General features: G+C 40.5%; 1 protein-coding gene across 4 annotated transcripts in view; it reads right to left on the bottom strand.

Moving 5' to 3' along the window:
* Positions 1 to 12,530, bottom strand: part of LOC138422431 (zinc finger protein 26) — a 63,787-nt gene extending 51,257 nt beyond the window's left edge. Inside the window, exons 1-3 of one of the 4 annotated variants that reach the window (XM_069557345.1) lie at positions 12,069 to 12,529; positions 11,384 to 11,628; positions 8,304 to 8,440 (exon numbers count right to left, since the gene is read on the bottom strand). Coding sequence is in view for 1 of the 4 variants with exons in the window: in XM_069557347.1 (XP_069413448.1) it covers positions 12,069 to 12,101 (33 nt within the window). In the remaining 3 variants the exon portion in view is untranslated. Of the gene's footprint in view, positions 1 to 8,303; positions 8,441 to 11,383; positions 11,629 to 12,068 lie in introns of all 4 variants that reach the window. The other 3 variants (XM_069557344.1, XM_069557346.1, XM_069557347.1) reach the window with 3 other exon arrangements.
* Between the last annotated feature and the right edge of the window lie 4,489 nt (positions 12,531 to 17,019).

The raw sequence follows: 17,019 nt of genomic DNA, 5'->3' as shown, positions 1-17,019 counted from the left end.
GCGATACTGCTGAATCATGTGTAGGGGGTGGAGCCATCACCATAGCCTCTCTCTCCCTACATGATAGCATTGGCAGCTGAACCCATCAAGCGCCTGACACACTGAACTACAGAGTAGGACCCCACCCAGGGTGCTCCTTTAAGTGACTGATGTGCCAAACTACAGAGTAGGACCCCAGCCAGGGGGACCCATCTATGTGCCTGATGTGCCCAACAACAGAGAAGGACCCCAGGCAAGGGAGCCCTGTAAATGCCTGAACAGGTGGAGCTATGGTGAGAGACTAGCTAAAAGGCCTTCTGATCACCAGCTATCAAGGTCTTGAAAAAGACTCTGATAGGGCCAATAACTCCTGTGGCTGAGGCAGTCCGTGTCCCTGCACACTTGGCACCACCAGGGTACCCACTACCCAAGCAGCTGCACCACCTTTACATTCAACCCTCACTGGGGCAGAGCTGCCACAGGCAAAGAAGTCTTGCGTCTATGCACGTGAGGTTGCTTCGGCCATGTCCAACTATTTACGACCCTGTGGACTGTGGCCTGCCAGGCTTCTCTGTCAGTGAGGTTCTCCAGGCAAGAATAATGGAATGTATTGGCCAATACTGGTTGCAGTCCCTTTCTACAGCACTATTATTTCCCTCTGCCCTAGCTGCCAACCCCCCTGAGTACCTGATGCTTACAGAACCCCTGTGACTCAAGCAGCTGCACTACTTCCACACCTGGCCCTCACTGGGGCAGACCCAAGTCCTCCAGGGCAGACTCAGGAGCAAAGCCCAGTGGACAACCCCCATGCAGAGGTGGAAATAAAACCACAATTGAAACCCAGGAGCAGTGTGGCTAAGGAAGAGGAACCAAAACCTTCCCACCAGCTGTACCAGCTGCAGATCAAATCCACATGATCAGCTAGGCAGACTCTGTATCTATGGAATATATAAAAGGACATTGAGAGCTCCCACAAAAGAAAACACACTAGTTCTGATAGTTGTGGACATTGGAGACAATAACACAGAGGAGTAGGACCAGATTAGAGTCTGAGCTGCCCCCCACATCAGGTCCAGAAACCAGCGCAGTGTTGGAAGGCACCCTAGTGGGGCGAGGTGGACTGTGACTCCCAGGAAGGGAAAGAATGCTGACAACACTGACTCAAGAAAAATATTTACTATTCTTATATTCTTACTTGTTTGGTAGTTCCTTTTGGATTTTTTCTTTCTCTTTTCCCTCTGTTGTAGCTGCCAATTTTATTAGCACTATGAAATCTAATTAAGCTTTTGAGATTTTTTTTTCAATCACATTTTTTATTCTTGTTATAAAACTCTACCTCTATGCTAGCCTTTTGCAGTTCTGTGGAGTTTTCCTTTTATTCTTTCTTTTTTCTCTCTTTTTTTTAGTTTTAATTAAAAAAGATTAAGCCTATTATTATTTTTTTCTACATTTACTCACTGTTTGCTTTCCCTGTTGTTCTTTTCCTCTTGCAACTAATCTTTAATGTATATAAATCTTCTTTATCTACCTCTGTTTAACTTTACATATCTATTCTTTCTTTTCTTTCCTCTTTTCATATTTGTTAGTTTTGGTTTCATTGCTTTATATCCCACTTGCACCTTGCGTTAGTTTCATTTTCCAGTTTGTGGTTTAGTTAGTTTTGTTCTTAACTGGTAGATATCATTTTTGGTTTCCTTTGTTCACTAGGTCAATCTACTGTACTTTAGTTTTGTTGGACTGTTTTGATTGTGCTTATGGGTGTATAGGTGCGTTTTATATTCCATTATTTTAATTATTATTTGCCTGATTTTGTAACTGCCATTTGTCTGGGGTTCATCTTTGGTTTCTTGTTTTTGGGTATTTGTTTTAATCTCACTTAATGCCATAACAAACCACCTGTGGAATCTTCATTCTTGGTCAGAGATCAAACCCTAAGCCATTGAAGTGGGAGCACTGACTCCAAGATCCTAGACTACCAGAGAACTCCTAACTCTAGGGAGTATCAAATAGTGAGGACTCACACAAAGGAAACCACTTGAATATAAGACCTGGCATCACCCAAACACCAGAAGCACCCCGTGCAGGATGCCTCATCTGAACAAACAAGACAAAAATACAAACCCAATCATCAGCAGACAGGAGTACCACCTCACTCGTCTTCTGCACAAATCTCACTCTACGCAAAGCTTACACAAACCACTGGAACAACCTTAGGAGGGAAGAAACCAAAAGGAAGAAAGAATCCAACCCTGAAGCCTGGAAAAATGAGACCTCAAACACAATAAGTTAAAAACAAAAAACAATGAAAAGGCAGAGAAACACTACACAAATAAGGGAACAAACTAGAAACATGGAAGTCCAAATAAATGAAGAGGAAATAAGAAAACTACCTGAAAAAGAATTTGGAATAATGATAGTAAAGATTATCAAAACCCTTGAAAACAGAATTGAGAAAATTTAAGAAACAATTAACAAAGACCTAGAAGAATGCAAGAATAAACATAGAGAAAAAACAACACAATTACTGAAATTAAAAACACTGTAGAAGGAATCAATAGCAGAATATCTGAAGCAGAAGAATGAATCAGTGAGCTGGAAGATAAAATGGTGGAAATAACTTCTGAAGAGCAGAATAAAGTAAAAAGAATGAAAAGAGATGAAGATATTCTCAGAGATCTCTGGGACAATATCAAACACACCAACATTCGAATTATAGGGCTCCCAGAAGAAGAGAAAAAGAAAGTGTGTGAGAAATTTTCTGAAAAATTTATAGTTGAAAATTTCTCCAAAATGGAAAAGGAAATAGTCAATCAAATTCAAGAGGTGAAAAGAGTCCCATACAGAATAAACCCAAAGAGAAACAAGCCAAGACACATACTAATCAAACTAACACAGATTAAACACACAAAAAGAATATTAAAAGCAGCAAGGGAAAAGCAACAAGTAACATAGAAAGGAAACCCCATACATTTAACAGCTGACATATCAGCAGAAACTCTGAAGGCCAGAAGGGAATGGCAGGATATATTTAAAGTACTGAAAGGGAAATATTTACAACCAAGATTACTCTACCTGGCAGTATCTCATTCAAAATTGATGGAGAAATCAAAAGCTTTTCAGACAAGCAAAAGTTAATAGAATGGACTTATACAGTCAAGAAATACAACAGAAGAAAAAAGATCTACAAAATCAACCCCAAACAATTAGAAAATGGCAGTAGGAACATATACATCAGTAATTACTTTAAACATGAATGGATTAAATGCTCCAACCAAAAGACACAAACTGGCTGAATGGATACAAAAACGAAACATATATATATATATATATGCTGCCTACAAGAAACCCACTTCAGACCTCAAAACACATATAGACTTAAAGTGAGAGGATGGAAAAATATATTCCATGCAAATGGGAAGCAAAATAAAGTTGGAGTAGCAATCCTCATATCAGACAAAGTAGACCTTAAAATGAAGAAGATTGCAAGAGATAAGGAAGGTCACTATATAATAATCAAGGGATCAATCCAAGAGGAAGACATAACAATTGTAAATATGTTTGCACCCAACATAGGAGCACCTCAATACATAAGACAAACACTAACAGACATAAAAGGAGAAATTGACAGTAACACAATAATAGTAGGAGACTTTACCACCCCACTCACACCAATGGACAGATCATCAAAACAGAAAATCAATAAGGAAACACAAGTCTTAAAATGATACATTAGATGAGATGGATCTCATTATCTTCAGGATGTTCTATCCAAATGCAGAAGAATACACCTTCTTTTCAAATGCACATGGAACATTCTCCAGGATAGACCACATCTTGGGTCACAAATCAAACCTCAGTAAATTTAAGAAAATTGAAATCATATCAAGCATCTTTTCTGGCCACAACGCTATGAGACTAGATATCCATTACAAGGAAAAAACTGTAAAAAACACAGGCACATGGAGATTAAACAATATGTTTCTAAGTAATGAACAGGTTACTGAAGAAATCAAAGAGCAAATAAAAAAATTCCTAGAAACAAATGACAATGAAAACGTGACAACTCAAAACCTACGGGATGCAGCAAAAGCAGTTCTAAGAAGGAAGTTTATAGCAATACAATCTGACCTTAAGAAACAAGAAAAACATCGAATAGACAAGCTAACTTTATATCTAAAACAACTGAAAAAAGAACAAAAAACCCACCAAAATTAGTAGAAGGAAAGAAATCATTAAGATCCAAGCAGAAATAAACGAAAAAGAAATGAAAGAAACAATAGTAAAGATTAATATAACTAAAAGCTGGTTCTTTGAGAAGATAAACAAAATTGACAAACCCTTAGCCAGACTCATCAAGAAAAAAAGAGAGAAGAATCAAATCAACAAAATTAGAAATGAAAAAGGAGAGGTTAAAATAGACAATGGAAAAATACAAAGGATTATAAGAGACTATTATGAACAACTATATGGCAATAAAATGGATAACCTGGAAGAAATGGACAGATTCTTAGAAATGTCCAATCTTCCAAGACTGAACCAGGAAGAAACAGAAATTATGAACAACTCAATTACAAGCACTGAAATTGAAACTGTAATAAAAAACCTCCCCAAAAACAAAAGCCCAGGACCAGATGGCTTCACAGGAGAATTCTATTAAACATTTAGAGTAGAGCTAATGCCAATCCTTCTAAAACTCTTGGAAAAAATTGCAGAGGAAGGAACACTTCCAAACTCATTCAACAAGGCCATCACCCTGATACCAAAACCAAAGACAACACAAAAAAAGAAAACTACAGGCCAATATCACTGATGAACACAGATGAAAAATCCTCAACAAAATTTTGGCAAACAGAATCCAACAACACATTAAAAAGCTCACACACCATGATCAAGCTGGGTTTATTCCAGGGATGCAAGGATTCTTCAATACATGCAAACCAATCAATGTGATACACCATATTAACAAACTGAAGGATAAAAACCATACAATAATCTCAATAGATGTAAAAAAAAGCCTTTGACAAAATTCAGCACCCATTGATGATTAAAACTCTTCAAAAAATGGGCATAGAAAGAACCTACCTCAACATAGTAAAGTCCAAATATGATAAGCTCACAGCAACCATTATTTTCAATGGTGAAAAACTGAAAGCATTCACCCTAAGATCAGGAGCAAGACAGGGGTGTCCACTTTCACTGCTATTATTTAACATAGTTTTGGAAGTCCTAGCTACAGCAGTCAAAGAAGAAAAAGAAAAAAAAGGAATCCAGATTGGAAAAGAAGTAAAGCTTTCACTGTTTGCAGATGACATGATACTGTACATAGAAAACCTGAAAGAGACTATCAGAAAATTATTAGAGCTAATCAGTGAACTTAGCAAAGTTGCAGGATACAAAATCAACACACAGAAATCACTTGCATTCCTATATACTAACAATGAAAAATCAGAAAGAGAAATTAAGGACTCAATCCCATTCACCATTGCAACAAAAAGAATTAAATATCTAAGAATAAACTTACCTAAGGAGACAAAAGAACCGTACACAGAAAATTATAAGACACTAATGAAAGAAATCAAAGATGACATGAACAGAAAACAGATGGAGATATATTCTGGGTAGGAAGAATCAATATTGTGAAAATGACCATACTACCAAATGCAACCTACAGATTCAATGAGGTTTCTCTCAAATCAACAACGGTATTTTTCACAGAACTAGAATAAAAATGTCACAATTCATATGGAAATACAAAAGACCCTGAATAGTCAAAGCAGTCTTGAGAAAGAAGAATGGAGGTGGAGGAATCAAGCTTCCTGACTCCACATTATACTACAAAGGTACAGTCATTAAGACAGTATGGTACTGGCACAAAAACAGAAATACAGACCAATGGAACAAGATAGAAAGCCCAGAAATAAACCCATGCACCTATGGGTACCTTATATTTGACAAAGGAGGCAAGAATATACAATGGGGCAAAGACAGCCTCTTCAATAAATGGTGCTGGGAAAACTGGACAGCTACATGTAAAAAAATGAAATTAGAATACTTCCTAACACCATACACAAAGATAAACTCAAAAATGGATTAAAGACCTAAATGTAAGACCAGAAAATATAAAACTCTTAGAGGAAAACATAGGCAGAACACTTGATGACATAAATCAAGGCAAGATCTTCTATGACCTGCCTCTTAGAGTAATGGAAATAAAAACAAAAGTAAACAAGTGGGACCTGATTAAACTTAAAAGCTTTTGCACAGCAAAGGAAACTCTAAGCAAGGTGAAAAGGCAACCCTCAGAATGAGAGACAATAATAACAAATGAAACAACTGACAAAGGATTAATTTCCAAAATACATAAGCAGCTCATACAACTCAATGCCAGAAAAACAAACTCAGTCAAAAAGTAGGGAAAACAGACATTTCTCCAAAAAAGATATACAGATGCTTAACAAACACATGAAAAGATGCTCAACATCACTCATTATCAGAGAAATGCAAATCAAAACTACAATGAGATATCACCTCACTCTGGTCAGAATGGCCCTCGTTAAAAAGTCTACAAACAACAAATGCTGGAGAGGGTGTGGGGTAAAGGGAACCCTTCTGCACTGTTGGTGGTAATGTAAATTGATACAGCCATTATGGAAGATGGTATGGAGATTTCTCAGAAAACTAGGAATAAAACCACCATATGACCCAGCAATCCCACTCCTAGGCATATACCCTGAGGAAACCAAAATTAAAAAGGATACTTGTATCCCATTGTTCATTGCAGCACTATTTATAATAGCTAGAACATGGAAGCAACTTAGATGTCCATCGAAAGATGAATGGATGAAGTTGTGGTACAAATACACAATGGAATATTACTTGGCCATAAAAAGGAATGCATTTGAATTAGTTCTAATGAGGTGGAGGAATGTACAGCCTATTATACAGAGTGAAGTAAGTCAGAAAGAGAAAGATAAATATCATATACTAATATGGAATCTAGAAAGATGGTACTGAAGAGTTTATTTGCAGGGCAGCAATGGAGAAACATACATAGAAAACAGACTTATGGACATGGGGAAAGGGAAGGAGAGGGTGTGTATGGAGAGAGTAACATGGAAACTTACATCACCATATATAAAATAGATAGCCAACAGGAATTTGCTATATGTCTCAGGAAACTCAAACAGTGGCTCTGTATCAACCTAGAACAGTGGGATGGGGAGGGAAATGGGAGGGCGGTTCAAGAGGGAGGGGTTTGACTCATGTTGAGGTTTGACAGCAAAAAACAAAATTCCGTAAAGCAATTATCCTTCAATTAAAAAATAAAAAAAGAAAACACAATAGCCCAGATACAGGAAGCAATGTGTCTACTGACAGATGAATGGATAAACATACAACACACACACACACACACACACACACACACACACTAGAATATTACTCATCCATTAAAAGAAAACTCACAATCTTGCCATCTGTAACAACATGGATAGAACTAGAGGGTATTATGCTAAGTGAAATAAATCAGACAGAAATACAAATACCATATGACTTTACATGTGGAATCTAAAAGATTAAATGAACAAATAAACAGAACAAAAATAGACACATAAATACAGATACCAAAAAGCTGGTCACCAGAGGTGGAAGGATGGTGAAACGGGTGAAGGGGATTAAGAGGTACAAATCTCTAGTTATGGAACAAATTAGCCACGGGGATTCAGCATAAGGAATATGGTTAATAATATTGTATGGGGTCAGATTACTAGACTTGGGGTAGAGATCATTTCATAATGTATGCAAATGTCAAATCACTATGTAGTAAATCTGAAAATACCATAATATCATGTATCAACTACATTTCAAATATATTCATATTTTTTTAAAAAAGAAACCGAAGGACCTGAGTAATTGAGTAACATTTATGATATATAGATTCAATATAGTATAAATATATTCTCAACAAATTAATTTATAATTTCAATGTGTTATCAAAATGCAAAGATATTACATTTTATTTCATCTAATGGTATTTTCTAATACTCATTCACGACAAATAAAATCATACATTTGGACTACAGCTGCTACAACTGGAAAATTAATGGTAAATCACAATCCATGAACATCGAGACCCATGGAATGAAGGAGAACTAAATGAGCCAAATTCCAAAGAGGGGAGAGCTCTTCCCAGATAAGCTAAGAGTGCTTTGGCTGTTTACTTCGCTGAGGGCATTTGTCCAGCCTGAGAACAGGCAAGGTGGGCTCAGCTGAGACAGAGGATGACACCAAGAGAAAGAGAAACCAGTAGAGCCTTCGGTGCTCACCCTGGACAGCAGGCTCTTCCCACCGAGTGTTTGCTGAGTGTGGTCAGTGCAGGAACTGGGCAGGAAAGGCAGACTGATTCTCCCATGGTTTCAAGGCACCAAGGACACAAAGCAAGGAGCCTGCGATCAGCACACCCCTTGAAAACAAGGTGATCCAAGTTTAACTAAAGCAGCAATCCAGTCCCAAACCAGCTTGCTGCCTGTTTAGATGGAATGATCAGTCACTCCCCATCTGCACAACAAAGCAAAGGGGAAACAGGCTCTGGTAGAAAGTAACATTGAACTTCAGTCTCTGTGGTTCTTTTTATACCAATTCACATACACACACACATACACAAGTAAAGAAAGAATAACAGAGCTAACTTGGCAAAATAACAATGGGGCAATCTGGGTGAAGGATGGTTTTTTTTTTTTTTTTAATACAAATAGAGGAGGTTATTTTATTCTATTTTTGCTACTTCTCTAGTTTTGAAATAATTTAAAAATAAAACATAAAATACAATAAACTCCTTGGGCTCTCCAGATGATCGTTCGCATACTTAAAGGGCCCTTCACAAGCTAGCCCTGCTCTCACATGCTCCCTATTTGGCCATATGCCTTCTTTCCACTTCACAATGCATCTGCTGGTTCCATGGCAAGGCCACCAAATTAGCTGCCTCCAAAGCCTGGAATGTGTCATGTTCTGTGCCTTCATCTGCCCATGATCATCAAGTTGTCATTCAGATTCTGCTTAAATGCTGCCCCAAGACAAGTAGCCCCCCAGCCACTCTCATGTGCACAAACACCCACAGTTTTGCTCATGATGTTCCTGTGATATGTTTTACCATCTCCCACACCCTCCATGGGGTTATGGGCCCTGTTAATCTTGTTCACACACCCTAGAAAATTACCTGGCATAATAGTCAATTAATGTTTGTTAGCAAACATGCACTCAAAAATAAGGAAATACAGTTTACATTTGTCAAAGTCTCTTAGGTCCTAAGGGCAATAAGAGCACAGACTCTGAAGACATTCTGCTTGGGTCTGAATCTTAGCTCTGCCATCCTCGTCTCCTTGTTTCCCTTACTAGTTTGGAACTGTGGGCCGCCTCCCCAGTTTCCTCAGCTGTACATTGGGGACATACTTGTCTCACAGGGCCCTGAGACTTTAATGACGTCACACACACAAAGTGCCTAGGCCAAGAGTGGTGTCTATTAGTGTTATTCAAAAGTTGTAAAGTCTTCTTTATTAATAGGTCCTGTACACTTATAACCGAGAAGGCAATGGCAACCCGCTCCAGTACTCTTGCCTGGCAAATCCCATGGACGGAGGAGCCTGGTAGGCAGCAGTCCATGGGGTCGCTAGGAGTCGGACACGACCGAGCGACTTCACTTTCACTTTTCACTTTCATGCATTGGAGAAGGAAATGGCAACCCACTCCAGTGTTCTTGCCTGGAGAATCCCAAGGACGGTGGAGTCTGGTGGGCTGCTGTCTATGGGGTCGCACAGAGTCAGACATGACTGAAGTGACTTAGCAGCAGCAGCAGCAGCAGTACACTTATAATGTTCATTTATTTTATATTTCTTAATTGCTATCGGAAATACATTCTCTCATTGTACTTTCTGTATAATTATTGTTTAAAGACAAAAAGTTCATTGATTTTTGAGGTTAATTGTATCCCTCAGGCCACCTTAATGAAATCCTTTCCCCTTGACACCAAAACCCTAAAAAAAATACTATTACTATACTATTACTAATTGCTTCTTTACATCCTGCTGTCCACGTGCTACGTCGCTTCAGTCATGTCTGACTCATTTTGACCCCGTGGACTCTGGCCCACCAGGCTCCTGTCATGGATTTTCCAAGCCAAGAATACGGGAGAGGGTTGCCATTTCCTTTTCCAGGGGATCTTCCAGACCCAGGGATCGAACCTGCACCTCTTTTGTTTCTTGCACTGGCACTCAAGTTCTTTACCATTAGTGCCAGCTACACTCCTAAAGGAAATCAACCCTGCACATTCACTGGAAAGACTGATGCGGAAGCTGAAGCTCCAATACTTTGGCCACCTGATGTGAAAAGCCGACTCACTGGAAAAGACCCTGATTCTGGGAAAGACTGAGGGTAGGAGAAGGGGGTGACAGAGGATGAGATGGTTGGATGGCATCACGGACTCCATGGACATGAATTTGAGCAAACTCTGGGAGATAGTGAAGGACAGAGAAGCTTGGTGTGCTGTAATTCATGGAGCTGCAAAGAGCCAGACATGACTGAGTGACTGAACAACATCTATACTATTACTAGTCTCTTCTTTACATCCTGCTGTCCTCAGCCTAATGCAATCCCTTTACCTCTTAGGAGGTGAATATCTGTAGCACACCCAGCATTCTGTTTGCTCTGGAAAAAAGTGCTTTAGACCTATAAATTCTGAAATCCAAGAAGCACCTTTTGGCTTTATGAAATACTTTCAAGCTTCTAAGAAGTTCTCTTTTCTCAAGTTTGTAGGGGAAAAACCACTCTCCAAATGTTCTCTCACCTCTCCTGCACCCCAGCCCCTCTTTAATGCAGCCCTTGTCATTGTCCTGAGGCCTCTATTTGGTCCTTTTGGGGGCTCTACTCCTATAACTATAATTCCTATAGTTAAAGGCACTAACATAGGTGTCTTTATTGGTATGTTAGTGGAAAACTCCCACCTGAATTACAGACTCAACTGTAGGCACCACATATTTAATACCTACAAAGCTACACTCTGAGGTCTAGTGGTAAAGAACCCACCTGCCACTGTAGTGGACATGGGTTTGACCCCTGGTCCAGGAAGATCCCACATGCCTCGGAGCAAGTAATCCCTTGCACCTCAACTAGTGAGCTCCTGCTCTAGAGACCAGGGACCATAACTACTAAGCCCTCATGTTGCAACTACTAAAGCCCGCTTGCCCCAGAGCCTGTGCACAAGAGAAGTCACCGCAATGAGAAGCCCAGACTCTGCAACTAGAGAAAGCCGGAGCAGCAAGGAAGACCTACCCCCGCCACCACCTCCCCCAGCCACAGGAAAAGATAAGTAAATCTTAAAAGAAGGAAAGAAAAAAAAAAAAAAGCTACATACACTCTGTCCCTGGATACTTCTTCCAACAGTGTTCTCAAGACCGGACACATCACCGGTGTACCAACAGCTCAGGAGTTCAGCATTCGCTGTTAAGTCTCCCTCTGGTTCAGTTCTCGAACCACCTGCACGGTCCCGAGGGTCCACTGGCTCTCTCCTCTCACAACACTGCTCCTTCCCGCTTTGAATCCTTAAACTCCTTCCCCGCCATCCTGCCCAACGACTCTGTGCGCCAGACCACAGCTCCTCTAAAACAAGAAACGTACGTGATTTCTTTGCACTGCCAGCATCAATCTCTGGATCCAGCTCACGAGGGTGCTCAGTATACAAGCATCTGAACAAGCTAGTGAACAAAAAGGAGATAATTTCCCTGCTGATGCCCTGAAAATCTGGACGCGAAAACAACTCTATACTTGTTTGTGGAAAACCTGAAACGATAGAGGATCATTTCCTTCACAAGGGCCCTCACTGCCCTCGGAATTCAGGGTCCGCTGTAGACAACAAAGCAGAGTAACTGCCCACGGACAGGGCACCGGACACCAAGTGCCAGAAGACAAGGAACGTTTCTGGAGACTCAGGGGGATGGCGGGGAATAGGTGAGTTCAGGCCCTGGTGTGACCGTGAAGGGATAAAGAGGTCCGCCCTCACGGCCGAGTCAGCTTTCTTAAGTGAGAAAGTCCCTACTTACCGAACACGAAGCTGTCGGGAACCTGGTGGCCATCCCAGGCTGTTTCGTGCAGGGTGCGGAGGAGAGAACCGAACTCTGAGGATATCCCTGCTGGTCCCACCCTGCCCACCAAGAGGGGGTCCGCGAGCACCAGGCACCTGCCCCTCCGGGGCTGAGTCCCTCTTAGGGAAGCGGCCTCCTGGCCCGGGCAGAGGGAACTTGGACAACGAGTTTGTACCGCTCCGCAGCCCTGATGCGGGAGGGACCGAGGCCGGGCTGGCTGCCTCTACGCCGGGATCGACCGTGGGGGTTCAGTTGGTCAAGATCCTGGTTTGCACAGGATGTTCTGGGCCAGGGTAACTTCTCGTCTCAGCTAGCTCCTCAGTCTCTGAAACAGAACGCCCCCGCCCCGCCCCTGAGCACAGAAACCCTGCGGGATACAGCCTGTTAGGCGCGTACTCCTTTACGCCGCAGGGCGGCGCAGGCGGAAGTACGTCACGTGACGAACAGCGGCAGGCAGAAAACTACATCTCCCAGAATCCTCTGTGGAGGAAGAGGGCCTCGATAGACGGGCGAGGCCTCATGGGAAAGGCGGGCGGGCTCTAAGAAAGTCGGTATCGGTCATTTCCTCCGCTGCTCAGAGAAGAGCCAACGTCTGGGCAGTGGCCGGTGTTGGGTCTTGAGGCCAAACCAGGTAGAGTTCGTAGAGGAAGTCACAGCAGAGAACAACACCGTGTGAGACTATGAGGCGCAGTGCACAGGTATAAAGCTGTACTAAATATCAGTGCACGAGATAATAGTTACCAACTTTATAGAGGAGAAAGTATAGTAGATGAGAAGTAGAAGGACATCAGTACACACAAACGTGCGGTTGTCCAAGACAGAGCAAGCAATAGTCAACTGGAAAAAAATGCACAACCTGAAAGTTGAGTGTTCTGTTTTATTCTGTGGACAAAACTGAGGACTTAAGCCTGGGACACAGCAGCTCAGATAACTCTGAGAGGGGACTGCTCTGAAGAGGCAAGGGGGAAGTCAGGATAGGTAGGAGTTTTTGCAACAAAGATCTAGTCGTTGGAACATCAAAAGATTATTGATTAAAGAAAACTAGATAGCTCAAGTTAAGGGATTTACTGCTTTCCTATCTATGGGAAGATACAAGAGTCTGAGCTCACTGAAACCATTCCTTTAATATGCACCTCAGCTATCTGGGGCCAGTATTCTGTGTTTTCTCATCCTGAGACCTCCTCCAGGCTCACAGGTGGCTGTAATGTGATGGCTTGAAGGCTGCAACATCCTTTGTTTACTGATATGGTAGGCAATATTTAACTATAAATTAAAATCATAATTTAAAAAGGTCTTTCTGTCTGGAAAAAAATTGTTTTAAAAAAGTCTTATCTTCAACTGACAGCAAGTGAAATAGGGAAATACAAAACTGTAGACAACACTATGCATTAATTTGTGGGAGAAACTAAGAGCAATGATGACAGGAAATTTCATAATCTTAAGTAATTATATGGAGTAGGAAATGGCAATCCACTCCAGTGTTCTTGCCTAGAGAATCCCATGGCCAGAGAAGTCTGGTAGATTATGGTCCATAGGATAGCAAAGAGCTGGACACGACTGAGCGACTAAGCATAGCATAGCATAAGTAATTATAGTAGTTATAACAGTGAAAACAAAACAGTAAGAATTGAATTCTTAAAAAGCTAAAGAACAAAGTAAGCCTAGGGCTTCCCTAGTGGTCCAGTAGTTAAGACTGCCTTGCAATGCAGGGGAGATGGGTTAGATCCCTGGTTTCAGGAAGATCCCACATGCCTCGGGGCAACTAAGCCCAGGCGCCAGAACTAGACTGCCACCATTTGGGGAAACTACTGAAGCCCAGGCACCTACAGCCCGTGCTCTGCAACAAGAGAAGCTACTGTAATGAGAAACCTGTGAACCACAACAAGAGAAAGCCCCACACAACAGTGAAAACCCAGAGCAGCCTAAATAAATAAATATTTAAAAAAACCCAAACAAGGTAAACCTAAAAAAGGCAAAGCAGAGGAAGTACTAAAGAGAAACAAAATTATCCAAAATTAGCAAGGACAGAAAAAAAGTGAAATAATCCTGTGAATCCAGTCAAAGTAACTGACATATATAGAACACTGTAACTAAAGATATTAAATATATATAAATTTTACATGCACATGGGGCATTCTCCAAGATAGGTCCTATGTTGGACCACAAAATAAATCTCAATACATTTGAAAGGACTGCACCCATAAAAAGTATATTTTCTGACAATGGTAGAACTAAATTAGAAATAAACCCTAGAAAAATGTAGGAAGTCCCCAAGTTTTTGGAAATTAAAAAACAGTTTCAAGTAATTGCTAACTCAAAAAATCACAGGAAAATTAGAAAATACTTTGAACTGAGTTGAAGTGAAAATGCAACGTACTGTAAAAGTCTACATCACTAGAAATCCAAATCCTGAGCTCTTTCTTTTATTCCACTTACCTCCAATTTAATCTTCCCTTTCTATCTGAACCCAGAACTGCTCAGTCGCTATTCACTTCAGTTCAGTCGCTCAGTCGTGTCCGACTTTTTGCGACCCCATGAGTCGCAGCACGCCAGGCGTTTGAGCATTCTTTGGCATTCCCTTTCTTTGACCTTTTCCAGTCTTGTGGCCACTGCTGAATTTTCCAAATTTGCTGGCATATTGAGTGCAGCACTTTCACAGCATCATCTTTCAGGATTTAAAATAGCTCAACTGGAATTCCATCACCTCCACTAGCTTTGTTTGTAGTGATGCTTTCTAAGGCCCACCTTAACTTCACATTCCAGGATGTCTGGCTCTAGATGAGTGATCACACCATCGTGATTATCCGGGTCCTGAAGATCTTTTTTGTAAAGTTCTTCTGTATATTCTTGCCACCTCTTCTTAATATCTTCTGCTTCTGTTAGGTCCATACCATTCCTGTCCTTTATCGAGCCCATCTTTGCATGAAATGTTCCCTTGGTATCTCTAATTTTCTTGAAGAGATCTCTAGTCTTCCCCATTCTGTTCTTTTCCTCTTTTTTTTTTGCATTGATTGCTGAAGAAGGCTTTCTTATCTCTTCTTGCTATTCTTTGGAACGCTGCATTCAGATGCTTATATGATCAGTTGCTATTATGATCTCATAAAATTCCCAAGCAAATTGTATTCTTAACAAATCCCTAACATGCTCTATGCCCTGTTCTCTGATGGAAGGAAACAGCACTTAAGATCTTTCTTAGGCTGTTCTCCCATTTGAATTGTCATGTCATTTAAGTAAATTTAAATGAATAATCCCTAATACTACTGTCTTTTGAGATCTTACCATATTAGACCTTAGTCTAATTCTAAGGGGAATTGAATTAATTCCCCTTATTCATAATTCTGAAACTTTTGTTATGATCTAAAACTGCTACTGCCTTAAAACAGTGCAGAACTGTTTTTAGGGAAGAGGGTCTAGGATTGATATTGGTTTATAATGAAATGGCAGGAAGTCTTGGGAAAGTGTGTGACAGAAATAGACAGCTGTAAGAATAATTAATGACAGTGTATAGCAAAGAGGAAACTAAGGAGGACATTAGAGTGTGTAAGGTATGATAGACTACAACACAGAGATAACCATTCTGTTCATAGAAGATTAGGGATAGTGATTGGGGCAACTGCATGCAAAAAGGAAGTAAAGCTACAACAATGAATACATGCATACCTAATTGTTTCTGTATTTTCCAGCGATTTAGCTTAGGCTTTTGCTGTCGTTTGTTTGTTTTAATTGGCATGGGAATTGATGCTGGAAATGAAGTAGAAGGTAGATGGGCTACAGGGCTGAGCAGCTGGAATTTGTCAAGCTGAGTAAATTGGAGTTTTGTTTTCCTTGACACTAAAAAGGAAACCGTTTAAGGTAGGAGCCGAACTCTGCTGAAGTAAATAGATAAGACGACCACGTCTATCACTTTTGAGATCAAGGAGACCTGCCCTGACCGCGCTTGCGCAGAAAGGCTCCTCTGGGGTCAAAAAGGAAGGGGGTGCTATCCCATAGTAGGCTAAAAGATGCACATGTATATTGGGGAAAGCCCTGGTCCAGGTCAGATGGGGAGAAGGAAGTGAGATAATTGGCCAGAGAAAAACAAAGACCCAGAACTACCCTTGGATAAGCGATCACCTGTCTGGCACACTCCTTGTTAAGGAGGATGCCCACCCTCTTCTCTGGGTGCATATTTCTGCCCTGTTTTTGTCTTAAATAAATAAAATGCTTCTCTGTGTGCTCTCTCACATATTATGCTGTGTCCCTAATAACAAACTTTGTGCCTGTTTTCAAGTTTTTGTCTCCCTGAAACACTTGTTTTTAACAGGGACAAGAGCCAGAGAAGCTTCAAATCTAGCTTCTAGTCTCTGGTGGTTAGAATTCCTGGTTTTCACCCCAGCTACCCCAGGTTCATTTCTTGGGCAGGGAACTAAGATTCTGGTTCAAGCCACCACTCACTGCTGTCTCTGTGAGAACAGAAAAACCATGCTTAATTAATGCATTTAAATTTTTATTTAAGATTCGTTTGGATGCAAATGCCAGAAATATAGCTCAGATTAGCTTAAACTAATAGAGAAAATGTATTAGCTCTCATATATAAATGTATATATATAATATATAAATGTATGTGTAATGTATATAAATGTACTTTCCCCCTCATCACCTGGGAAGATATCATAAATATATATATAACATGTATTGTATAATGTATAAATGTGTAAATTATAAAATAAATGTATAGCTTTTCTATAATAACTGAAAGGAACAGGCAGTAGGCTTCAGGAATGACTTGACTCAAAACTTCAATCACCATTACACTACTTTCTCCCTTTCTCCATTCTTTCCGGTTGGCCTCATTTTCAGTCAAGCTTTCCTCATGAAGTAGCAGAGGAAACCTGACACTGCTTTCATAACCTTGGCTTATTGTATAAAA

The sequence above is a fragment of the Ovis canadensis genome, chromosome 17 (assembly GCF_042477335.2).
Source record: "Ovis canadensis isolate MfBH-ARS-UI-01 breed Bighorn chromosome 17, ARS-UI_OviCan_v2, whole genome shotgun sequence".
NCBI classification, from domain to species: Eukaryota; Metazoa; Chordata; class Mammalia; order Artiodactyla; family Bovidae; genus Ovis; species Ovis canadensis.
The sequence above is the reverse complement of the archived record's forward strand: the minus strand, read 5'-3'. Positions and strand labels throughout refer to the sequence as shown.